The sequence below is a fragment of the Bubalus bubalis genome, chromosome 3 (genome assembly GCF_019923935.1).
Source record: "Bubalus bubalis isolate 160015118507 breed Murrah chromosome 3, NDDB_SH_1, whole genome shotgun sequence".
In the NCBI taxonomy this organism is placed as follows: Eukaryota; Metazoa; Chordata; class Mammalia; order Artiodactyla; family Bovidae; genus Bubalus; species Bubalus bubalis.
This window is the reverse complement of record NC_059159.1, coordinates 151162486-151188783: the sequence shown is the minus strand read 5'-3', so window position 1 is coordinate 151188783 and position 26298 is coordinate 151162486. Positions and strand designations below refer to the sequence as shown.

The window sequence follows — 26298 nt, the reverse complement described above, 5'->3', positions numbered from 1 at the left end:
GCTGCAGTCATCATCTGCAGTGCTTTTGGAGCCCAGAAAAATAAAGTCTGACACTGTTTCCACTGTTTCCCCATCTATTTCCCATGAAGTGATGGGACCAGATGTCATGATCTTTGTTTTCTGAATGTTGATCTTTAAGCCAACTTTTTCACTCTCCACTTTCATTTTCATCAAGAGGCTTTTGAGTTCCTCTTCACTTTCTGCCATAAGGGTGGTGTCATCTGCGAGAGTTGGACTGTGAAGAAGGCTGAGCGCTGAAGAATTGATGCTTTTGAACTGTGGTGTTGGAGAAGACTCTTGAGAGTCCCTTGGACTGCAAGGAGATCCAACCAGTCCTTTCTGGGATCAGCCCTGGGATTTCTTTGGAAGGAATGATGCTAACCTGAAACTCCAGTACTTTGGCTACCTCATGTGAAGAGTTGACTCATTGGAAAAGACTCTGATGCTGGGAGGGATTGGGGGCAGGAGGAGAAGGGGATGACAGAAGATGAGATGGCTGGATGGCATCACTGACTCGATGGACGTGAGTCTGGGTGAACTCCGGGAGTTGGTGATGGACAGAGAGGCCTGGCGTGCTGTGATTCATGGGGTTGCAAAGAGTCAGACATGATTGAGTGACTGAACTGACTGATCTCTACATTACAAAATTGTCAATAAGAAAAATAACTTAAGATAATGGTTAGCTGTTTGATGTCTAACCTAGGCATAATTGTTAAGAGTAATTTAAATAAGATAAAATTTACACTAAGTTTATCTATATAATGGATATATTTTGAATATTTAGGTCATATCGAAATAAGGTAGTATACTGAGATTTTGATCACTAAACAGCAGTTTGTCTACTTTTAGCTTTTAATTTTTATGGAGAGACAGTGGATATCTGGGTCTGTAATCAATATATCATTTGACACATTAAAAAAAGGATGCTATGAAAAACATGTCTCTACAAAGTATAGATTTTTATAATTATGTACAGTTGGCCCTGTGCATCCTTGGGTTCTGCAAGCATGGATTCAACTAACTGTGGATCGAAAATATTCACAAAAAAATTTCAGAAAGTATGCCACATGTTGGCAACTATATACATAGCATTTATACTGCATTAAGTATCATAGGTAGTTTAGAGATGATTTAAAGTGTATAGGAGAATGTGTGTAGATTTTGCAAATATACATCATTTTGGAGAGGGAAATGGCAACCCACTCCAGTATTCTTGCCTGGAAAAATCACATGGATGGAGCAGCCTGGTGGGCTATAGTCCATGGGGTCTTGGAGTTGGACACGACTTAGCGACTATACAACAACAACAATGATATACATCATTTTATGTAAAGGACTTGAGCATCTGCCAATTTTAGTATCCATTGGGGTCTGGAGTCAATCCCTAGAAGGTACAGAGGAGTCATTGTATTTATACATTTGCTAATCTACAGCTGCTGCTGCTGCTAAGTCACTTCAGTCGTGTCCGACTCTGGGCGACCCCATAGATGGCAGCCCACCAGGCTCCCCCATCCCTGGGATTCTCGATGCAAGAATACTGGAGTGGGTTGCCATTTCCTTCTCCAATGCATGAAAGTGAAAAGTGAAAGTGAAGTCACTCAGTCGTGTCTGACTCTAGCAACCCCATGGACTCCTCCATCCATGGGATTTTCCAGGCAAGAGTACTGGAGTGGGGTGCCATTGCCTTCTGCTAATCTACTACATGATGTTAATAGGTGATCGTTCACTAGGGCCTGCTTCCTAGTTTTCACTGGGAAGTAAAGATTGTAATAGTTAAAATTTATAATCAATATGTAAAAATAGAACTACTGGTAACAATAAGAACAAAGGGAAACAACTTTGTATATAACATATGGGAAGAAAATGGGATATATTTTTATATGAAGAGTATGCAAGTAATACAGAATGTGTTTTTGTTAAAAGAGAGGGATGTTGTCTAAAATAAAATGACTGGTTGTTCCAGAATAAGAAGAGAAAAAATAAGACAAAACGTAAATGGATATAGAAAACTGCAGGAGGTTTATGGAAAATAAATTTTATGTTGTGAGGTCACAGCTGGCCAAAAATGAATAGATACAAGGGTTTTTAAAAATGAGCTTTAATAAATAGGGTACTTATGTAAAACTAAAACAATGCTCTTTCATCTGCTAAAAGGACAAAGTTTTGTTAGACTCTTAGTCTGCTCTTGCTGATTTTGAAAGGTTTTTCTTTACTTTTTAAGTAGTCTGCCTAGAAAACAAAGATTCTGTTGTTTATGAAAATAATTTCCTGTGCTTCATGTTGTCTTTATTGAGTCTGATTACTTAAGAAAACTGAGTCTTCTCTATTAAAAGAGCTAGGGTTTTTTACAACTACAGCTGACCTTTGAACAACATGGGTTTGAACTGCACAGGTTCACCTATACTCATATTTTTTTAATAAATAGGTATTATGATACTACAATATCCAAGGTTGGTTGGATCCAAGGATACCGAATCTCAGATTTGGAGGGCCAACTATAGAGCTACATGTGGATTTTTGACCGCACAGAGGGTTGTGCTCCTGCCTTCTTGTTGTTCAAGGGTCAGCTGTATATAACTTTCTATATTTGCCTTTGAAATCTTTTCATTGTCACTTTGGTTGAATGAATAACGAAGTGTTGTTTTACAGTGAACTGTGATCTTATTTGATCAAGTGTCTTAAACATTTTGACATTTTTGACACAGTTCCCAAAATCAATTATGAGAGTCTTTTTGACCTCAGAGTAACTTTGGGATTTTTCCAGAGGGTCCCTGGAAGATCTCAAGAGAATTGCTCTCCCTCCCTATAATTTACTAGGCTTAATTTATTAGGTTATTAGGCTTATTTTAAATGTTAAGTTAAATGGGAAACATAATCAAAATAAAAACTGTTTAACTTTCTTAGATTTTATTTACATGGTTATATATTAACATAAGTAATTCAGAAATTATGTGAAATTCCTAAAAATCCAATATGTCCTGCTGTAATGTTATCAGTCATAACTTCAGTTATTATTTTATAGTATTGAAAGTGAAAGTCGCTCAGTTATGGACTACACAGTCCATGGAGTTCTCCAGGTCAGAATACCGGAGTGGGTAGCTGTTCCCTTCTCCAGGGGAATCTTACCAACCCAGGGATCAAACCCAGGTCTCCTGCATTGCAGCCAGATTCCTTACCAGCTGATCCACCAAGGAAGCCCAAGAGTACTGGAGTGGGTAGCGGATCTATCCCTTCTCCAGGGGATCTTCCCGACCCAGGAATCAAACCGGGGTCTCCTGCATTGCAGGCAGATTCTTTACCAGCTGAGCTACCAGGGAAGCCCAACATCACAAAATAAACATTTGCTTCTCAATTGCATTATGATTATTATTATTTTGGTCTATTTTAACCATGGCTATTTTTAAGCCTTTTGTCACTCTCAGACAGGTATTTTTCATTCTCTATTCTTCTCTGAATGCACTTACAATCAACTACAGATGAAAATGCTTCATCTTCAAAGAGATTCATGAAAGGACCCTGACAACATGACAAGTACTCTAACTGTTTGTTGGTTCAAGTCGCAATCTGAGTTACAGGGTTTCAGTCCCATTTCTAAAAGCAACCATTTAATAGTGTCTTTAGAGTGGAAAGGCAATTGAGAGAGGGGAGTATTAGAATAAGTATTCAAATAAAGGAGTTTTAAAAGGAGTAGTAGTTAAAGTTTTTGTATCTTTTATATCATTAATCTTTAGTTAACCATCTGCAAATCTTTCCATTAGGCTATTTTGGAATTCTGAAGCCTTTTGGGGCTTCTGTATACCAATTAAAATAGATACAGTGGTTTGAAATAAGAGCTCTCTAAAATGTTAACAATTTGAAGACTTTTGAATTCTGAGGATCCAAGGAGCTAGCTCTTGCCTACAAATATTTTCCTCTGCTAATCTAATTTTAGAAAAGAGAAAAACTTACCGCTGTTATTTCCAGTAGACCCTGCAGACAGAGATCCAGAAGTCTGCAACCCAGTCCAGTATTTTTGCCTGGAGATATTCAATGGACAGAGGAGCCTGGAGGGCTACAGTCCATGGGGTGGCAAAGAGTCAGACACAACTTAGCAAATAAACAAGAACTAAACAGGAATTTTATGTGAAAAATTTCTGGAGAGCCAGAAGAACCCAATTTTTGCCATTTCAGGGTCTGATTTCCTTTAATTTCTAATCAAGTACTTGTAAGCATACATAAACCCAGCTGGTATTCCCATAGGTGACTGTCTGCATGGGAGCTGTTTGGCTTTTGAGTACAATTTCCCATTATTAACTTGGTAGGCTAATTCAGATATGAGATATGATCTGAACAACTTTCTGAGGCCAGTGTGGTAGATCAAATGTGTGCTGGTTCTGAGTCTAGATCCCCAAGGGGTTACCCTTGGGTCAATTCAACTCTAATATTTCTCAGTTTCTCCCTGTGACAGTCTAAAACTGCCATTGGTGCTCCAAGTGCTAGGTTATCAGCCTCTGTCTCAGCCCTTGAACCTCCTCACCTCACCATGAGCAGTATTTACTTGATGGTGGTAGAGGTCAGTCTCTCTTGTTCTTTGGAGATGAATAATTCAGTCTCATTTCATCAGCAGAAGTTTTACTCAGACCATATATCAACTAGTTTAAAACAAACTTAACAAAACCCCAGCCATCCATGTTTCCCTGGATATCTTGTCCAGATGCCTTTAGGTCCCTGCCTAGTAAATGCACTGGTGCCCATTACAACTTCAAGAAAACAGCTGGAATAAAATTTTCAGGACCATCACTCAAATAACGGGATGCAATATCAGGAGAACTCATCAGAATACCTGAGCAGTGCTAAAAAGGTAGTGGGGTTCAATGGGTCCTATGCTGGTTTCAGGTAGGTTCCAGGTGTCCCCTGTTGGATATCTCTGATATTCTGCTGACCACACCATACATATCATGAAAAATTGATCAGTTGATCTAAGAAAAATTTTGAGTCAAATTGAGAGTTATAACATGGGAACAACCATCCAGAAAGCTCCAAGAACTGTTCTGCCTGTTAGAGGTCAGACTGAAGTTATTTAAGCCTTTGAGACAGAGATTGTTGTTCTTGTTTAGTTGCTAAGTTGTGTCCAACTCTTTGCAACCCCATGGACTCTAGCCCTCCAGAGTCCTCTTTCCATGGAATATTTCCATGCAAAAATATTAGAGTGGGTTGCTATTTCCTTTTCCAGTGGATCTTCCCAACCCAGGGATGGAACCCCGTGTCTCCTTCTGCATTAGCTTTTACCACTGAGTCACTAGGAAAGCTTGAGATTAAGGACTATACGTTAAATGAAGTGTTATTGACAGTTCATGCAACCACATCTATGTTTAATGGGTCATCATGGTCCCTTACAAGGTTAAGGAGGGAGATTATCTCCTAACGAGGTCTGGTTAATGTGAATGCACAGTACCCACTAAAAGGGAGGGAGGAGCCCAAAAGAGGAAAGAAAAATTTTATGTTTATTTTTTTTCTCATCTTGCCATAGAATATGAATTTTATTTCATCACCACTTACAGACTTCAGAGCACTCATTACAACAGATAATATGTGGACAACCTTCATTTCTGTTGCTGTATGGTACACGTGAGGACATGATTAAAGACTGTCAAACTGCAAACCAGGAAAATCCATCAGATTGAAACTGCCAGCCTCATTCCATCATCTAAAGATGCCTCAAACTCAAATCTAGAAATTTTCTCAACTAGCTGTTCTCCAAGCTTGGAAACTGAATTTATAATTTGCTTGAACTCTTAACCTTTGTTTTTCTTCTGTTTGCACACCTATTTGCCCACATAATATAGAGGCCAAATTTAGGTGGATGCTCACCTAACATCACCTCTTGAAAGAAAACATTCCCATGTTCATCCTTTCCTAAATAATAATGATGTGTTTGCTAATACATCATGCTATATCTATGTAAATAAAGATAATATAGATTGACTTAGACAAGTAAAACCTGTATTTGATTATAACCTAAGTTATTTTATTGGTGAAATTTTGGCTTAAAAACAAATCTTGGCTTCTGGGAATCTCTGCTCAGGGGAGTTTTTCAATCCTTGGCTATTTTTCTCCTCATCCTCATCATATTAACCTGTCTAGTTTATTGTATTCTCTAAAGGGTTTTCAATACCTTTTGGTAGCCACTCACACTTCAAATGACATCTGTCAGGATTGGACAACCTAACGAACTTAATGATTGACATCCAATGTGTAGATGCTGATGCAACTGTTGGTAACAGTGACTACAATGGCCCTCTGTCCTGATGATTCAATTAGCTGAAACATCCAATATCTGATTCTTCACCCTGGTGGCAACAACAGTGGGAACTGAGAGTAATACCATATAGTTGGTCACACTCCCAACTTGCTGAGAGAATGATTAAACTTTTGGCTGTTGGTGATTGATCCAACCTCCATTCCTTTTTTCTTCCCCAAGGGACAGGATGGTTGGGATTGAAAGCTCAAACCTTCTAAGCACCTGGTTAATTCCTTTGGTAACCAGGCCCGGTCCTCTGGAGCATTTCAAAAATCACCTCATTAACATAAAAAAGATACCTTTATTCCTCTCATCACTTAGGAAATCCCAAGGGTTTTAGGAGCTCTGCACCAGGATTGGGGAACAAAGACCACATAAAGATTTTTTTTGTTATTAATAACAATATCACAAGAAGTCACAGGATTTAGGAGCCTTAATCCAATAGACTATGGCTTTATAAGGGGAGGAAGATATCTCTTCCTCCTCTCTCCTCACTCACCTCTCTCTCTCTGCCATGTGTGGACATAGTGAAAAGATGGCTGAAAAGCCAGGAAGGGAGCTCTCACCAGAACCTTGAACTTGGACGTCCAATTCCAAAAGAAAGTAAGTAAGAAAAGTAAGTATGTAAGAAAGTAACCTTCTGTTGTTTGGTCTGCCCAGCGCGTGTCCTTTGTTATGGTAGCCCAAGCTAAGTGCGACACACTGCCATCTTCCGCACCTGCACTTTTCCGTTCTAAGCCATCTGGTGCAGCAATCCAACTGCTTCTAGAATTATCTAAAAGCATCACTGGGAAGAACTAATGGGACCAAAGGGCACTTCCTTGTCCATCACGAGGCCTGTGTGAAGTGCTAAACATTATCATCTCTGAGAAGCTGGTATCCATTGAGGATGACTTGCCCCTGGCCCCACAGCTCATCCTTGATAGACCCAGGCTTCTGTTCATCACTTCAACGTCCTTTCCCTGCAATGGGCCAACCACTGTTTTGAAAAATGAGTCACGAAAACCTCATGATACCAATCCTTAAGAACAAATATTTAAATACAGGAAAATAAGTAAGCATGAATATTTAAAGCCGGGAAATTCAGAATGTAATATTTGCACACTAGGATATCTAATTTGTTTGCTATGCTGATCAGAGCAGACAAAAGTTCTCATGGTTCTATTTATATATTCGTAAGTAGTAGTACACAGAAATGAACCATCATTTGTACGTTTTGGCAATGAAAAGAAAAAGTCAACTTTATGTCAAGCAGCTGAGGGTACCATGTTCTTCACATGTTCCTCTTGTATCACGCAGAAGAAATTCAGTGTGTCAACAAAAGAGGACAGAGCAGAAGTGCACTGATGGGAACTTCTCAAACATTCCTGCTTAGAAAAGGAATTTCCCTAGTGAGAAATAGCCTCATTCAGAAGTGGAGAGAGTGTGCATGCTGAACACAGAAAAGCAGAGCCATAATTTTACTGGAGCGTTTCTCCTTGGAGAGCCTTTGAAGACCCCACATACCCAGCCAGCCAGTAGTTAGCTCTGGAAACATTCTGCCTGTCAGTCTATGTCATGGTTATAAGCAAACTGAGGTGTCACAGTCTTTGATGACTGTTCAAAAGAAATAGAGCCAGACCCTAGTTAAAGGCAGATAAGATTTTATTCATACTACTGCAATAAGGGGAAAGAGTTGAGCTCAATTCCTAAGGCAGGAAAAAGTGGGAATTTATGGCTAAGAAAGGGGAGTCAGTCAGTCAGTCAGTCCAGTTGCTCTGTTGTGTCCAGCTCTTTGCAACTCCATGAACTGCAGCACGCCAGGCCTTCCTGTCCATCACCAAGAGTTATCAAATGGAAGACTACTGAGAGGGACATCAAGGGTGAGCTACTCTTGCTAAATCTACCTAGGATTCTTGCTGAAGGCAGGCCAGAGTGGTCAGTTCAGGGGTGAGGGATGACAGCAGGATTCTTGGCGAGGACTGGCTGAGGCAGGCCAATGATGGGCCCTGAATGAAACCACAGAACACATCTCAGAGCTCAGTGGCTCTCATGTTCTTTCTGTTTCAGTGTGGAAAGAATTCAGGGAGAGGCAAAGTGATAGATAAGCAGTGATTTCTTTGAGGGGATATATGTATACCTATTGGAGAAGGCAATGGCACCCCACTGCAGTACTCTTGCCTGGAAAATCCCATGGACGGAGGAGCCTGGTGGGCTGCAGCCCATGGGGTCGCTAAGAGTCGGATACGACTGAGCGACTTCACTTTCACTTTTCACTTTCATGCATTGGAGAAGGAAATGGCAACCCACTCCAGTGTTCTTGCCTGAAGAATCCCAGGGATGGGGGAGCCTGGTGGGCTGCCATCTATGGGGTCGCACAAAGTCGGACACGACTGAAGTGACTTAGCAGCAGCAGCAGCAGTGTGTATACCTATGGCTGATTCATGTTGAGATTTGACAGAAAACAACAAAATTCTGTAAAGCAATTATCCGTCAATTAAAAATATTATAAATAAATTTTTTAAAAAGAAGTGATTTATTTGTATAAGATGCTTGTGAAGGATACACGTGGGCAGGTAAAAGGGCTCTGCTCTGAGAACTTAGTAGGCTACATTTTTACAAAGGAAAAGTAGGATGGGGGAGAAGACCATCTCTTCTTCATTCTTTTTATTTATTTTTTTTTCTACTTAGAATATTTATTTATCTTCTTACAGGACAAGACACAAAAAGTTACAACTTCTTAAAACTCTTCAAAAGAAAAAAATATAATTCTGTAAGCAGCAGTAGCAGCTTCCAAGGTACAGATGTGACGGGAGAGAGCAGCTCCCAGGAACAACCGTGAACTGGGGGGCCCAGGCCTGAGCCCCAGGTAGTGTCACTGGGAAGGGGCCTCCGGGGAGGGGGCCCGGGGGTGGGGGACACAGCACCGGCACATCAGATCACTCACCAACACGACCACGTGGCTGGGGGCGGGGCAGGTCAGGACAGAGCTTCTTCATTCTTTTTAAAAATCAATCCGTCAATTAATTTTTGACTATGGTGGGTCTTCGCTGCTGTGGGGGCTTTTCTCTAGTTGTGGCAAGCAGGGGCTACTCCCTAGGTGTGGTGCGTGGTCTTCTCATTACAGTGGCTTCTCTTGTTGCAGAACACAGGCTCTAGGGTGTGTGGGCTTCAGTATTTGTGGCACATGGGCTCACCAGGATGGCTCCCAGGCTCTAGAACACTGGCTTAGAAGTTGTGATGCAGGGTTTAGTTGCTCCAGGGCAGGTGGGATTTTCCTAGACCAGGGATTGAACCCATGTCTCCTGCACTGGCAGGTGGATTCTTTACCACTGAGCCACGAGGAAAGCCCTCTCATTCTTTTTAAAAAGTATTCATCTATTTATTTGGCTGCCACAGGTCTTGATTGCAGTGTTTGGGATCTTTGTTGCATCATGCAGGATCTTTGTTGAGGCACGTGGGCTCTCTCCAGTTGTGGTGTGTAGGCTTAGTTGCCCTGTGGCATGTGGCATTTCAGTTCCCCAACCAAGGATTGAACCTGTGCCCCCGGCATTGCAAGGCAGATTCTTAATCACTGGACCACCAGGGAAGTCCCCTCTTCCTCATTCTAGACTAGACATCAAGCTTCCATCATCAGCTTCTCCTCCACCCTGGGTGGTACAGTTTTTTAATTGCTACGTAGTCAGACTGGGATTCAAATCAGCAGAAGGGTGGTAACATATGCTAGAATATGGTTAATCATCTCAGGCTTCTGTTTAATGAGGGTCTTCTACTTTGGAATGTCATCTTTCCTATATATATATATATATATATATATATATATATATATACATAAATAATTTTTATGTATTTAATTATTGGCTGTTCTGGGTCTTCATTGTTGCAAGAGGGCTTTCTCTAGTTGAGGAGAGCAGGGGTTACTCTCTCTTGTTGCGGAGCACAGGGTCTAAGGCACTTGAATTTCTATAGTTGTGGCTCTTGGGTGTTAGAGCATGGGCTCAGTAGTTGTGGTACACAGGCAAAGCTGCTCTGAGGCATGTGGGATCTTCCCAACCCTGGGATCGAACCTGTGTCCTCTGCATTGGCAGGCAGATTCTTAACCACTGGACCACAAGGGAAGCCCTATTTTTGTTTTTAGTTCATATACAGAGGAACATGTTCTAGGGGTCATTAACTTACTGACCTCAACCAGCAGGATGCAGGTGTCACTGACTTGACATACAGTTTTGTTATTAAGCAAGCCTGCTTTGTTTCACAATTTTCTGATTGCTTTCTTGATGATCAACTTACAATGGTCTCTCAAAGCCCCCTAAATTTCCCCTTCTATTTATAATTTCCTAGTGGGATTTTTAAACTAGCTATTTAACTATCTTTGGAGAAGGCGATGGCACCCCACTCCAGTACTCTTGCCTGGAAAATCCCATGGACAGAGGAGCCTGGTGGGCTGCAGTCCATGGGGTCGCTAAGAGTCGGACACGACTGAGCGACTTCACGTCACTTCACTTTAACTATCTTACTCTAGACTTATCATGAGGACAAGGCCTAGTGGAGAAGAGGGTTCAGAGGAGCCTGTCTAAAGTTTGATGGAGGAAAGCCTTTAACAACTGAAGTTATGGGACAGAGACAATGCAGAAAATGTTGCCCTTAAATTCAGGTGGGAAATGGGTAATAAGGTAGAGGATGTGAACAGTAAACTATTTTTAGAGTAATGGCAGGGGTCTGGGAGAGGGGGCAGGGGAGGGAGGCAGGTGTGAGGAGGCCCTCATGGAGCTGCTCTCAAGCATCAGGAGTAAGAATGTTGCTCAGTTCCACTGAGATTATCCAGGACACATAAAGCTGGTTAGCAGAGGCCAGCAATCCAGCCACCCTTTGATGCCCTGGAAGGAAGTCAGGTATGAACGGATGCTGCATGTCTCAGCCTGGGTTAGTCACCCTATCCTGTTTCCAGGACTCCATTTATGGCTGTTCTTGTGTTCAGTGGAGGAAAAGGGGTAGGAGACTTGGTTCCAGAAGAGGCAAGGAAAGGGTCCTGGGCTTCCTCTCATAGCATCTGCAGCCCTCTCCCACCTTAAGGATCAGTCAGTGCGATGGGTCAGAAGCAAATGACACAGGATCATGGCTCAGGAAGGGCCTTGGGAAAGTCCCTTCACACACTGGTTGAGAACACCCAGTAGATGCAGAGCTGGAGGAGAGCTGAGCTGCGCCTATGTTCCTCTTGAGGGGGGTCTTGAGGGCGGGGCCCCCGGCTTACACACACACACACACACACACACACACGCACGCACGCACGCACTCACTCAGATCAGTCACAAGAGGAGGGTCCCTAGGTGCGGAGAGGTGCTGGCTTGCTCTTCTCTCCAGGATTTCTCTTCCCTGGAGGGCTGTGCCCCTTTCACCATGGTAACTGAGTGGGCTGTGCTCCCAGGAAGGGACATCTACCCCTCCCCCAAGCACTCGGAGGGCACATAATACTTATATGCCAAATCGGGAATTTGTCGGTGGGCAGGTGGCATCATCACTAAAAGGAATGTTCCCTACTTTCCCCACTATGGTGATAAACGAATAAAAGCCAAACAGATGAAAAATACAGTCTTCACGATATTTAGTTTCGCTACATTCATCTTAGTTCTGAGTTTTAAGAAATGTCAGGGACCTGTATATGCAAGATTTATAGTGCTTGTAGTTCCTCTCAATCTTTTCCTCCCTTCCATTTCGCCTACAAATCCCCCCTTCTTCCAAGAGGACAGTGAATCAGAGCTTTGGCAGCACGCTTCATGGAACAGCATCAACCCTAGGACAGAATTCCCCTTAGCCCTGGCTCTGCCAAGAGCACGTACACAACCAACCGAGGAGGTGGGGCTAGTGGTGAAAACTGTCCGCGCATTTTCGTCCCATTTCCCTGGGAAGCCGAGGGGACAGCGGGTGGCTGGAGGAAGTTCATCTGCGGGCGACCCCGCCTTCACCATCCGCGCTTCCTTTCCCTTCTCGCACCATCGCAAGGGCTCTGTGTTTTCCTCATTCACCTTTTTTTTTTTTTCCCCTCTTGTCCCCGCGGGAACATAAGCACCGCGAGGCTGGGCGCGAGTCGGGACTCAGGGCGAGAGGAGCTCGGTCGGCGTCCAACGGCAGGGTGGTGGGATCCTGTCCTTACATGTTTGATGTTTTGCTCATCATAAACTTTTTTTGCATTAACATCAGAATACTTTTTTTTTTTTCAGAATACTATTTAAATTGACCACTGAACTTTTTTTTTTTTTTTTTGGCTCTAAATCTTTTAAAATGAGTCCCGCGCGAATGCCTCACCCATCCCGGGCAGGAAGTTGAAACTGTTTTGCTCGCTACTGAATCCCAGTGCCGGGCACAGTAATACTCTGGTTCTCCGAATAAAACATTCTTTAAGAACCGCCCCTAATTTCTTGCAGGAACCCTCTCTGCCAGGGCGCAGTACTTCGGGGCAAACCTCGAGAAAGAACAGGGCCCAGGTCTCCCCAACGCTGGATCCCTGCCCCCTACAGATCGAACCGCTCTTACCTTTCCTCGCTGGTGGGACCCCTGGGGCAGGTGGGAAGGGACTGAGCGCCAAGTGGGGCGAGCGCCCCGGGGACTTAGGGCGAGGGCGCGGCGGGAGGGGCCCAGGGGAGGGCGCGGCGGGAGGGGCCCAGGGGAGGGCGCGGAGGGGGAGGGCATGCGAGGGTGGCAGAGAAGAGTGCGTCGCCCAGGAGCGCGGAGGCGACGAGCAGCGAGCAGCGCAGGACACAGCTGCGCAGGTAGGTGGGACGTGCAGAGGGTCGCGGAGGAAGGAGTGGGGCGGGGCGCCGAGGCAGGAGGGGGCGGGGCAGAGGCAGAAGGGGGCGGGACAGGGGCGGGGCGGCTCGATTCCCTGGAGGCTGGTGCTGGGGTTGTTGGTGCTACGGCCGCTACACCTGGGGTCGCGGGTGTTTGTGAGTGTTCCCCCTTACCCCAGCGCGGACGTCCCTGCTCCCGCCGGGGGCCGAGGCTCAGGCTGGTGCCGAGGTCCGGGCGCCCAGCGGTGCGAAGGGAGCCAGGCATCGCTGCCCGCCCGCAGGTGACCGTTCCCCCGCAGGGATCAGCCACCTGAGTTCATTCACCCAGGGACGTTCCTCCGCTAGGATCCAGGCCCCGCGCTCACCGCCCCACCTCTCCCCTCAGGTGTCCTTCTGCCGCAGGTGTCCTCCCCCGCAGGTGTCCCCGCGCCCGGCCATGGTGGACGTGCTGGGCGGGCGGCGCCTGGTGACCTGCGACGGCGCGTGGGTGGAGGCCGAGGCGGCGCTGCAGAACAAGGTGGTGGCGCTATACTTCGCCGCGGGCCGGTGCGCGCCCAGCCGCGACTTCACGCCGCTGCTCTGCGACTTCTACGAGGAGCTCGTGGACGAGGCGCGGCCGCCGGCGCCCTTCGAGGTGGTCTTCGTGTCCGCCGACGGCAGCGCGCAGGAAATGCTGGAATTCATGCAGGAACTGCATGGTGCCTGGCTGGCGCTGCCCTTCCACGACCCCTACCGGCAGTGAGTGGAGACCGTGTGTGTGGGAGGTGCTGTGAGCTCCCACACCAACCCCCACCCCAATCCCTCTTCTCCGGGCTTCTCCCAACTCTGAATGCCTCTTTGATAGCCTCCATCTCCACCCCTTCGTTTTTGAGCCTCTTTGCTTTGGCTTCCCAGGGAGGCTCTAGCGTTGGCTGACGGGGAACTCGGTGGGCGCGGACCTTGGTCCACCCTCGACTTTGGCTCAGTAGATCTGAGGCTCGGGGAATCTGAATGTATGAGTTCTGGTGATGATTATTCTCCGGCAGGGAGCCCACTCGAGTAATCACTGCCCTGAGGTGCTGCACCCTACTATGCAGGGAGGGCTTCCCAGGTGCCTCAACTGTCAAGAATCTGCCTGCCAATGCAGGAGACACGATCGCCGCAGGTTCCATCTGTGGGTTGGGAAGATCCCCCGCCTGAGGAAATGGCAACCCACTCCAGTATTCTTGCCTGGAGAATCCCATGGACAGAGGAACCCGGAGGGCTACAGGTCGTAGGATCCTCAAAGATTCGGACACAGCATTGAGCACACAGGCACTGCAAAGGGAAGACACTGACCCTTATCTGGAGAGTAGGAGAGGGAGATCCAGAATGGATGCTCAGGTCAGAACTGGAGACTATGGGTGGACTACCCTGTCCCAGGAGCCTGGGACTGGGTACTAGGTGCTGGGGAGAAGGGTCAGGACTCAAGTCCTGGAGGAACCCTACTGCAAGCCAGGTTGCAATTTCAGTTTTATCGTCAGTGACCGAAATTTCATAAAGGTTCTCCTGCTCCTATACCTGTAAGAAGAAGCACCTTCCTGGACTCTTGAGACAGATGTCAGAGGTGACAAAAATCCATGCTCTCTGAAGGGATCTTGTCCCATTCTTGCTTTTAGAAAAATATGTGACATGGATTTCGGAATTTGTGAACAAACTAGAAATTGACCCTAGCGCTCTATTTTTTTTTTTTTTAATTTTCTTTTTTTTTTTTTATGCCATTCTGTGTACCATGTGGAATCTTAGTTTCCCAACCATGGATTGAGCCCACAGCCCCTGCACTAGAAGCTCAGAATCTTAACCACTGTACCACCAGGGAAGTCCCAGCCCTGGTGTTCTGTTGGCTGTGGTCATGGGATCTATGGAGGGGAGAAGGGAGAAGGTGGGGGGGGGGGTGTTAGGGAAGAGAGAGGACATGGGAGGACTTTGTGGAGGATTGGAAGAGGGAAGTGGGGCACAGGCACCGATTGTCTGGCATGTTGGGGTCACCTGTGGTGTAAGAGTCCAGACTGAGGTTAATTGTTCTTCACCAAGTGCATTACCCCATCATCCCCTTAACAGATATGGAGGTGAATTTCTGGATTTTTTTTTTTTTTTAATAGCACCACGTGGTACATTTTTCTGGGAATTAGTATTCAATTGTGGCGTTCTCCCAAATTAATTATTCTGAAACGGTTTTCCTTCTGGACACTTAAAAATGAAAGCTAACTTTGGAAAGTTCCCTGGAGGAGTAATTTTTCCCCAGCACATGCTTTTGCTGATGCCAAGCAAGAGGTGAGGCCCAGGCCCTTCAAGGGAGGTTACCTGCTTTCCAAGGCCTCACTCAAGGCAGGACTAGGAAAAGTCATCCATGATACATCCAAATGACCATGATTTATTTGGTTGAAAGTTCTTATAGCTTCACATCTAGTGGTGGTTGTAAAAGGAGTTTTGATTTGCTTAGCGTTCAAGTTACACACCGCTTTTGAAAGAATACACTTATTTTTGAAAGTGACAGTGTTAGTAATCAAGCAAAGAGCTCAGGCCCCCGGCAGAGTTCAGTTGTGGGATCTATTTGTGGGGTGACTGTAGGCAAGGTATTCAGTTGCTGAGTATAATGACATGGCACATGATGGATGAGAACTGCACTGATGCACGCATTCAGAGCTAAGCCAGCTGGTTGTGTAGCGGCACTTTCCGTGTTGCCCATTTCACAGGTGTGCTATTGAAGTGCAGAGATGGGTGCCCCTGGCTCTGGAGCCAGTCCTTTCTGCTCCAGCTTCCTCTCCCAGGGGACACTGAGCCTCAGGACAGCCTTGCTAGGGGTGGGGATAAGGGTGGGGTTAGGGGTGCTTACAGCGTGCTCTCTGCTTCCTGGATTAACTGGTCAAGGCCCATTTGGTCCACTGCAGGTGCTGAGCTGTTTAGGGCCCGGCATGGGGCTGCACTAGGCCCTGGCCATCTCCGGCTGCAGCCTCACCTAGGAGGAATCTGATCAGGGTTGGCGGGGGCAGGGTGGGAGGCAGCAGTTTGGGGAGAAGTTAGTTCCCGGGGCCTCCCCTTCCCAGACTGAACTTTGTTAATCCTGTCATTGCAATGTATAAATTAGGAAATGTGGTATTCTGTGGGAAATTCTTGGAGCTAAGCCCTAAATTTTGCTTATCCCAGCCTGCATTTTGAAATCAGATCGTGAGCAAAAATGGAAGTAACAGCCACCAAGGAGAACTAAAGAATGTAGGAAGCCTCCAGGAGGCCTTTTGAGAAGTTCTCAATATGTGCAGAGCATGACATTCTTCTTGGTGCTGTGAGAAGGTGAGGGACCCGGGCTGTCTTTTTTCAGTGGTCCACATGTGTTATCTGCTGTCCTCTGGTTTTCTGATGACCTGCCTGAGGCTCATGCGTCCATGCATACTAAGTCGCTTCAGTTCGTGTGTGACTCTTTGCAACCCTATAGCCTGCCAGACTCCTCTGTCCAGGGGATTTAATACTGGAGTGGGTAGCCATTCCCTTCTCCAGGGGATCTTCCCAATCCAGGGATAGAAACCACATCTTTTATGTCTCCTACATTTGCAGATCAGTTCTTTACCACTAGCACCACTTGGGAAGGTTTGCCTTAGGCTCAGGAGGTGGTAGATCACCACAGAGGCACTCCACCCCGCTAAGCTTACCCTGGGCATGGCTGGAGGCGGTGATGATGGAGATGCAACTGCAAGAAGAAACTTTCTAGAACCGCTCACCTCAAGCTCGGTCAGATCTTGGCTGTCCAGTGAAGAATGCACACAAGACCCAACCCCAAGTGCCACCCTTCTGCCTAGAGAGGCAAATATCTAGTGACATGCCTATAGTGAGGGGCAGTGGGGGCCCAGGGTGGGCTCTCAGGTCCTGCCTTGATGCCTGTGTGTGCAGCTGGGCGAGAGGTCTGAGCAAGGGGGCAGCATTGAAGACAGATTCTGTCCTGCCTTCCCTCCCTCTTTTTATGAGCCAAGTAAGGAATAAAGAAAAATCCCTGACTTTGCCAGCAGGAATTTCTGTTGCATGCTGCCAGGAATGCAAGACCCACTCAGTCCATGTCTCACATCCCCCTCCAGTATTTGACCCTCACTCATTTTATTTCTTGTTGTCTCGTTTACATCTGTGTTCTGGTCAGACTTGACAACTAATATGCCAGAATACTCCACACACTTTCCCACCTCCAAAGGTCTTACACATGTGGCATCCTCCAACCCTGGAGCCTCCCACTTCTCTTCCTAGGAGCTCTCCCTTTGTGCCCCTGGGGACACAGGGCACACGTCTGGCCCCTGAGGCCTATGCCCTCCATAGCTTGAGCCAGCGCCACTCCTGTTGTCGGAGTGTGTGTCTGGTGGGGGCGGTGGTCTCTGTAGTCCCAGAGGTTGAACTAGACATTGTTCAGGGCTTGGCACCTGCAGGGCACTTGTTTGATGGATACTTGAAGCAAGTAGAGAGATTTGCTCGGTAACAGCCCGGCTACCAGTGGCCGAGATGGAAAGAGACTGGAGCCAGAAGTTGCCATGACAACCCAGAAGCAGTTGTGCCAGGGATAAGGATGCGCTGCTTTAGATGAAGGGAGGGAGCCAGTGCTTCAACTGAATGCAGGGTGAGGAGGGAATGGACTCTCACATTTCCCTGAAATGGTTAAAATGCTGAGTTATCACTTCATTCTGCCCAGCAACAAGGCTTTCCTTTCTGAGGCTTGGTCTACTCTCTCTGGACGCAGCTCCCAGAGGAGACAGAGATGACCTCATAGTTCCAGGGTAACACCTGTCACCAGGCAGAGGCTGCCAGGGTGGGGATGTAGGGTCCACACTGGGTGATTCTCTGAAGAGAAGCTGGAGCAATGAAATGTCTTCAGACCTCCTCCTCACTCCTCGAAGGCCTGCCTGACTCCTGATGTCCCTGTGTGGTCCCTTTTTCCTTCTCAATCTCGATAGAGCTTTTCTCTGTTTCTTAGTCTAAGAACCGGGTTTTGTTTTGTTGCTCACCCCAAGTGGATTCATTTCCTAGTCCAGTGATTTCTGTCCTCTCTCTTCTTTTGCCTTCTTTCTACTTTCTCTATAATTGCTTCATCATTGTTTTTCTGGTTTCTTGAATTAAACGCAGAACTCATCTATATAGAGGCCTTTTAGTTTTGGACAAGAATATGTAAGATAACTCTCTGTGTCTAATTGTGCCTATAGCTTGGGACCCATAGTATATTCCATATTGCCCTGTTCTAATTATTTTGTAAGTCTGCTTTACAATTTCATAGATGACATATGGTTATTTAGTTTTTAACTCATTCCAAAAATTATTGCTTGTTGCTTTCCAGTTCCATTATGTTATGGTCTGATTAAGCAATCTGCACTGATTACTTGAAACTTATTAAGATCCCTTTATGACCAGCAACATGGCTGGTGTTGTCACCATTTCATAGATGCGTGAAAGCAAGGCATATTTTCTCTGTTGGGTGTAGATACTGTTGTTGTTTTTTTTTTTCCAGTGTGAATTAAGATTTGTCTTGGAGCAGGATACCAGAAAGCAGCAGGAAGGACCTGATGGAGGTGTCACAGGGGAGGTTTGGTAACAGGAGGGTCTCAAATGCATTTCTTCTTCCTTTCAGGTTCACAACCCTGAGGGCAACAGATAAGGGAAATCAGATTACTGCTAACCTGAGGCCCTGGCAAGCTGGTAACAGGAAGGGATTTGCACCCAGCTGTCCTGTCCTGAGGGCGATAATCCCTGTGAAGGTTATGGGGAGATGTGCAAAACTGAGAAGGCAGACACTCCTTTCCCTAAATGAATACAAATAATTTTGTAAAATGGTCACACAAGGGGTTATTACATGTGAAGGTAAAATGTTTCACCCATAGTGTTAATCAGCATGTCCTTGAATTTACAGGGTAGAAAGTCTAGTAAGCCTTTGCATTTGTCTAAAACTTATGGAATTTTAACTTTTACCATTATAGGTACCTGATGTATTTAAACCTCTTGAGATGTAGGAAGGATCCAAATTTATTGGGTTATTTGTGGGTTTAAAATTACACTGTGTCATTCGGCAGCCACTAGCTACATGTGACTACTTAAATTTAAAATAGACTGAAATAGGGAATTCCCTGGTGGTCTAGTGGTCAACTTCCCTCATGTCTTAGTGGGTAAAGCATCTGCCTGCAGTGCAGGAGACCAGGGTTTGATCCCTGAGTCGGGAAGATCCCCTGAAGAAGGAAACGGCAACCCACTCCAGTATTCTTGCCTGGAAAATCCCATGGACAGAGGGGCCTGGTAGGCTACAGTCCATAGGGTCTCAAAGAGTTAGACACTACTGAGCGACTTCACTTTCTTTTCACTTTCTAGTGGTTATGACTTGGTGCTCTTACTTCCATGGCTGGGTTCAATCCCTGGTTGGGGAACTAAGATCCTGCAAGCTGCTTGGCACAGCCAGAAAATACATAAACAAACAAATAAAATGAACTAAAACCAAAAATTCAATTCCTCAGGCTCACCAGCCAGATTTCAAGTGCTCAGTCATCACGGGTGACCATGGCTATGACGCTGAGTAGCACAGATGCAGAACGGTTCCATCACCGGATGCTCCTCTGGGACAGCATTGGCTGAGAACCAGCCAGCAGCAAGAAGAGCCCACAGGAATCCTCAGCCCAGTGGGAGGGCTCACTGGGCGGGCTGGGTGCTAAGGCTTTGCGGGCTCAGCTGGCTCTGGGGAGGCGCCGGTCCCTGCAGACGTGCGGTGGCCTGGCCTGTCCCACACTGACCCTCTGCTGCCCTCTTCTCTCCCACAGCGAGCTGAGGACCAGGTACCACATCACGGCCATCCCCAGGCTTGTGATCCTGAAGCCCAGCGGGGAGGTCATCACCGACAAAGGGCGGAAGCAGATCCGGGAGCGGGGGCTGGCCTGCTTCCAGAACTGGGTGGAGGCAGCGGACATCTTCCAGAATTTCTCCGGTTGAGCAGAGGGCGGGTCTCCAGGGGGCCCGGACAGGTGTGCAGTCACTCCTGTTGCTGCAGCCTCAACCCAGCAGAGAAGAAGAGCATCCTGTTTCTCTGTGTTGGTGGTTTCTTTAAGAGCAGAAGCACTCATCTGTGATGGAAAGAAAATGTTGCTCAGGGAATGCCCTCCCTCTAGCTTTGTTGGTAGTTATTTTTATTATTCTTAGCATAGCTTTCTCCACATGAGCTTAAGTGTGTTCACAATGAGCTATTGGAAATCTATGCAAAACACGTATTTATTATACAAGCTCTTCAGGTAAAATGGCATATTTATTGATACTTTTTTTTTCTGGAGATGTCTTTATTTTCCTTTTATTTTTTTTAATTGAAGGATAATTGCTTTACAGAATTTTCTTGTTTTCTGTCAAACCTCAACATGTTTCAGCCATAGGTATACGTATATCCCTTCCCTTTTGAACCTCCCTCCCCTGGAAACTTGCATTACCATATGTAAAATAGATAGATAATGGGAATTTGCTATATGGCTCAGGAAAATCAAATAGGGGCTCTGTATCAACCTAGAGGGGTAGAATGGGGAAGGGAATGGGAGGGGAGGTTCACAAGAGATGTCTTTATTTTAATGATACGCTCTCATGACTATATTTGTTACTAAAGTTTGTACAGTCTTTTTGCTTTAATAAACACACCTATCTGTACCTGGAGCCCTCTGATTTCCTTCTTTCAAACCAAGTGACTTTATGAGGAAAGTGAAGCACTTGAGAAATACAATTCTCAAACACTTTGTTTTGTTTTTCAAAAGGGATAGTTTTTAATTACAGGTCTTCTTGGGACTTTTTCTTCTGTTTGTTTTCTTACACTTTTAGTAGCATCATATCTTAGAAAAGAAAATTTCAAGGCTGCATACTCATATCTTCAAGATCAAATCTCCCCATCTTCTAAAAGATGCTGATTAACCCAGGTAGACAAAAGTTCACACACAATCTTTCATTTTTTAGAATTTCTATTGAAATGTAGTTGATTTACAATGTTGTGTTAGTTTCAGGTGTACAACAAAGTGATTCATTTATACATCGAAGAAGGCAATGGCACCCCACTCCAGTACTCTTGCCTGGAAAATTCCATGAATGGAGGAGCCTGGTAGGCTGCAGTCCATGGGGTCGCTAGAGTCGGACACAACTGAGTGACTTCACTTTCACTTTTCACTTTCATGCATTGGAGAAGGAAATGGCAACCCACTCCAGTGTTCTTGCCTGGAGAATCCCAGGGACGGGGAAGCCTGGTGGGCTGCTGTCTATGGGGTCACACAGAGTCGGACACGTATACAAATATACATATATTCTTTTTTAACATTTTCCCTTATTATAAGATTATTATATTTTATAAGATTATTGTATTATTATTATAAGGTTATTATAAGATATTGAGTAGGATTCCCTGTGCTATTCGGTAGGTCCTTGTTGGTTATCTATTTTATATACAGTTGTGTGTATCTTTGCTGATAACAGGAGGGATGTGTGCAGTGCCTGTCTGCTGGAGGTGGCCAGCCGTGATCTGATCCACGTGATTGGAGTCGTGAAATACCAGGCACCCACCTCTAGCCCAGTTCCCATCTGCCAACCCACTTGGCTCACTGGGTCCCTCACCAGGGATCTGGAGCAAAGCTGTCCCTTGTAGGACCCAGGAGCCCCCACATCCCCTAAGGAGGCCCTCTGTAGAGCAACGCTGGGTGAAGTGAAGAAGGCTGCTGGGCTACTCAGGTAACCCAGAATGTGAGAGTTGAATCCAAGAGGGTGAGGCTGTGTCACTGGTTAATTATATCAGGGCCAGGGAACTCCACAGCACAGTCACCTTGATGTGCTCTCCCCACCGTCAGTCAGGTTCCCCATGGATTGGCTAAAGATATATTTGATGAAGCTAACCTGGTCATGATTTGTCCCAGAAATAAAGCATAAAAGTACAGTTTTCCTCTCAAAACAAAAGATGGCATATTTCACTTAATTTTGGTATTTTCCCCAGTACCATGGTGTTAGCTACTCTCTTTATCATATCACATGGTTACCACTTGATCTTATCCAAAAGGCTGAGAAGCAGAGACATCACTTGGCTGACAAAGGTCCGTCTAGTCAAAGCTATGATTTTTCCAGTAGTCATGTACGGATGTGAGAGTTGGACCATAAAGCAGGCTGAGCACTGAAGAATTAATGCTTTTGAACTGTGATGCTGGAGAAGACTCTTGCGAATCCCTTGGACAGCAAAGAGATCAAACCAGTCAATCTTAAAGGAAGTCATCCCTGAATATTCATTGGAAGGACTGATGCTGAAGCTGAAGCTCCAATACTTTGGTCATCTGATGTGAAGAGAAGACTCATTGGAAAAGACTGTGATGCTGGAAAAGATTGAAGGCAAGAGGAGATGGGGGCAACAGAGGATGAGATGGTTGGATGGCATCACTTACTCAGTGAACATGAGTTTGAGCAAACTCTGGGAGATGGTGAAGGACAGGGAAACCTGGCATGCTGCAGTCCATCTGGTCACAAAGATTCGGACATGACTGAATAGCAACAACAATGGTTACCACTGCTTTTTTGTGATGAAATAATTTAAGATCGGATTATAGTTATTCAAATCACACATTTTGGGAGGGGGTGTGGGCATTTCTTGTAGGTGTAACATCCTGGTGGGTGGATGCACACATATGCATGCATGTTTTGTGTGTGTGTGTGTGTGTGTTAACCACAACCAGACTTCTTAAAAAGTGTAGGTAAGTTCCTTCTGGTAAACATGCTCATTAGTTGCCATGACGGAGCCCAAGCACCGTGGTTACCCCTGAGGTTGGAGCATCACGTTGCTTTCAGCTTGGGTGCTGCATGGGGTTGTGTGTGTGGAAAGCATTCAGCACCTGGAGGGAGGGAGAGGTCCCGGCAGAGGCCACCCCACAGCTGCACCAAAGTAGCACATTGGGGGTTAGGGTTTCCACATGTGAATTTTAGGGGCGCAAGAATATTCAGACCACAGTAGTGGCCCCACCCTAGCCTGCATTCCATCGAAATTCCTGGGTCTGTGTATGCTGATTTTACAAAAGCACTGCTCTACGAGGTGTCTGTCTACTAAATTTTGTGAAATCATTTACACTGAGCCTATAATTGTGGCATCTTTTCTCACACCTGGGCTGCCCAATAAGCAGGAAGTATTAGCTGCAGCCTGGGGAGGTCCAGCCACTCAGTTTTGTGCAGAACCATGTGCAAATCCCAGGAGGTCTCCGCAGCAATTTCACTTGAGAAAGATTGTGTGCTTGTGTGGGGCAGCCACTGGGAGAACATGTGGACACACACACAACACACAAACACCACACCACATATATACCACATACACATCACACACTATATACCATACATGGGTACATACCACACATCACACACTATACACCATACATGGATACATACCACACACAAACATCACACACTGCACACACAGATGCACACCACACATCACATGCACACCAGTTATGAACAATATCACACATACTATACCACACCACATGCACATACTACACATCACACAGACACACCACACACTCACCATAAACAGCACACAAACACCACACACACAAAAAGCATACCACATATACACCACAGACACACACACTACACACCACACACAAACAAATCACATGCAAACACCACATACTACACACAGACACATGCCACACACAGACAACACCACACACACGTACACACACTACATTCACACCACACATACCACAAACACACATACCATACTCACATCACATTTGTTTTCTGAGTCTTTCTGTCCTCCCTTCCTTTCTTTTCTTCTCTCATAGTGTTTTGTTCTAATTCCATGAAAGCAGGATCTTCCTATCTCTTCACAGGACACTGATGGGGTTTGTGGGGACCAGATGGAACCCCAGTGGGCTTGCTAACTTTGAGTTCCCTTTAGAGTGATCTTCCTGGGCTGTTTTGCCAGTGAGACTTTCTTCCTGGGCTGGTCACATTGATCAGGTAACACCCTCCCATCCCCACTGGCAGGAGAGGACTGGGGGCTGGCAGAGAGAGCACATTTTCCCCTGATTTCCTGGAGTTCGCTTCAGCACCCCGCCTTCAACTGTGTCTCTCCCACCGTGAAAGACCACCAGCCACCTCTGGGTGAGGTGGGACACCCAGGGTAACAGGGTAGAGGTAATCTGTTGTTGTGTTAGTCCCTCAGTCATGTCTGACTCTGTGACCCCATGAACTGTAGCCTGCCAGGCTCCTCTGTCCATGGAATTCTCCAGGCAAAAATACTGGAGTGGGTGGCTATTCCCTTCGCCATAGGATCTTCACAACCCAGGGATCAAGCCAGTGTCTCCTGCAGGCAGAGGGCAGGCAGATTCTTTACCGTATGAGCCACCAGGGAAGGGAATCCAGGTCTGATTTCATGTACAGACCCCAGTCCTCGTGGGTGCTGTGTGTCCCTCTCAAGGGGTTTCTGGAGCTGCCAGGTCTCAGGTCTTCAGGATTCCCGGCTAAAACCAGTAGGTTTCTGCTTCCCTAGTGCTGGCCAGGATCTTCCGTGTGTGTGTGTATGTGTGTGTGTGTTATGTGTGCGTGTGCCTGTAGAGGCAGCCACCACCCCTGTCACTTTAAGAGCTTCCAAACATTTCTTGTTCCCTCTGTTTTCCCATCATTTAAAAAATCCCTTCATTGTCATTTTAATGACTCTGTCAAGGAGTTAAATTATATGCAGGTGTTCAAACTGCTTGTTTGCCTGAGAGTTGAGAAGTGTCCATTTTAAGTTTGTAATGCCACCAGGACGATCTCTTTGAAATTTTTATTGAATTTAGTGAACTGACAAAATGCTGTGTACATCTAGCTTTCTGCTTTCAACATAATTTCTAACTTCGACAATGTCTCCGCAGTTGTAATTGCATGTCCAGTATTACTCCTACAACACCTCTCTGCCTTTGCCACTGAAGCACGAGAATGAAAATGCTTGTGCCTGGTTGGACCCAAACGCTTCACACCATGGATGGGGAGCAGTGATGATGTGGCCTGGATTAGGATCTAAAAGGATGATTTTAATCCAGGTGCAGCTAGATGTGAATTTTAGGTCTAAAAATCCTGGATGAAAGCTCTCTACTCCATATGAAAGCCATCTGTAATCCAGTATCCTGTGGGCACAGACTCTCCTTCAAAGAACAACTGCTTGTAGGCAATAGTAATTGAAAAGGAGGGGACTTCACTGGTGGTCCAGTGGCTAAGGCTCTATGCTCCCAATGCAGGGGACCGGGGGTCAATCACTGGTCAGGGAACTAGATTCCACATGCTGCAACTAAGAGTTTGCCTCAACTAAAAAAAGCCCACATGCTGCAATGAAGATCGAAGGTCTAGCATGCTGCCAAGAAGACCCGGCGCGTGCGGTGGTGGTTTTAGTCGTGTTTGGGACCCCACGGACTGTAGCCTGCCAGGTTCCTCTGTCCATGGGGATTTCCCAGGCAAAAATACTGGAGTGGGTTGCCATTCCCTTCTCCTGGGGATTCTCCAAACCCAGGGATCAAACCCAGGTCTTCTGCATCACAAGAGGATTCTTTACTGACTGAGCTATCAGGGAAACCTGACCCAGCGCAGGCAAATAAATAAATATTTTAAAAAAAAGAAAAGAAAAGGAATTCCATTTCTTTCTGACATCATTGAAAAGTAACTAAGGAGATCCTTTCCAAAGTCCCAAACTACACATGGAAAACTCACCTTGCCTCTGCTCCCCAAAGCTCCCTCCAAAATCTCCTGTCCACTCCCACACCTCTGGTTCCCCATAGCTCTGCTCTCTCCCTCTCAGTTTCGCATGGTCTGTCTTGGCATCTCTGGTTCCATTTGCATCGCTTTCCTTGTTCTCCAAATTCTGCCTTTCCTCACTTGGAATCTCTGCTGACCTGGAGGACTCCTGGTGGCTGTAGGAAGTGGTGAGTTTACAGGGTACAGAGAACTTTGGCTGTGGAATAACAGAGAGAAGACTGGCTAGGGACGTGGCAAAACACGCCTCTCTCATACATTGTATATAATACATCTCTTGTTATTCCAGGTAAATGTAAATCCCTGGGTTAAAGTCTTAAGATTTGAGGGTTAGCATTCTCAGTGATTGGTCAGAAGATAAATCATTTTTATTTCTTACGTTCTTTTACTTTCTTGCTTTCCTCTTAATGACAAAGAATCATTATCTTTAGTCTCTTTCCCTTACATAGGTATCATGATAATTTTATTTGTTACATATAAGCAGCTTCGGTTTGGGGGTAAGATGCATAT

At 45.8% G+C, this 26298-nt stretch overlaps 1 protein-coding gene across 10 annotated transcripts; it reads left to right on the top strand.

The window, feature by feature from the left end:
* The first annotated feature begins 11382 nt into the window (after positions 1-11382).
* Positions 11383-20358, top strand: NXNL2 (nucleoredoxin like 2). Of its 10 annotated transcripts, none has more exons than XM_044940333.2 (3): positions 11383-12820; positions 13430-13782; positions 18659-19976. In XM_044940333.2, the coding sequence occupies exons 2-3, from the start codon at positions 13481-13483 to the stop codon at positions 18846-18848; spliced, it is 492 nt and encodes a 163-aa protein (XP_044796268.1). In that variant the 5' UTR covers positions 11383-12820; positions 13430-13480; the 3' UTR covers positions 18849-19976. The 10 variants fall into 10 exon arrangements, 7 of the variants coding, with proteins under 7 accessions (XP_044796268.1, XP_044796265.1, XP_044796266.1 ...); XR_006550098.1 differs by lacking the exon at positions 11383-12820 and adding an exon at positions 12887-13026 and having other exon boundaries at positions 13430-14406; positions 19833-19969; XR_006550100.1 differs by lacking the exon at positions 11383-12820 and adding an exon at positions 12887-13026 and having other exon boundaries at positions 13430-14406; positions 19533-19645.
* The last annotated feature ends 5940 nt before the right edge of the window (positions 20359-26298 follow it).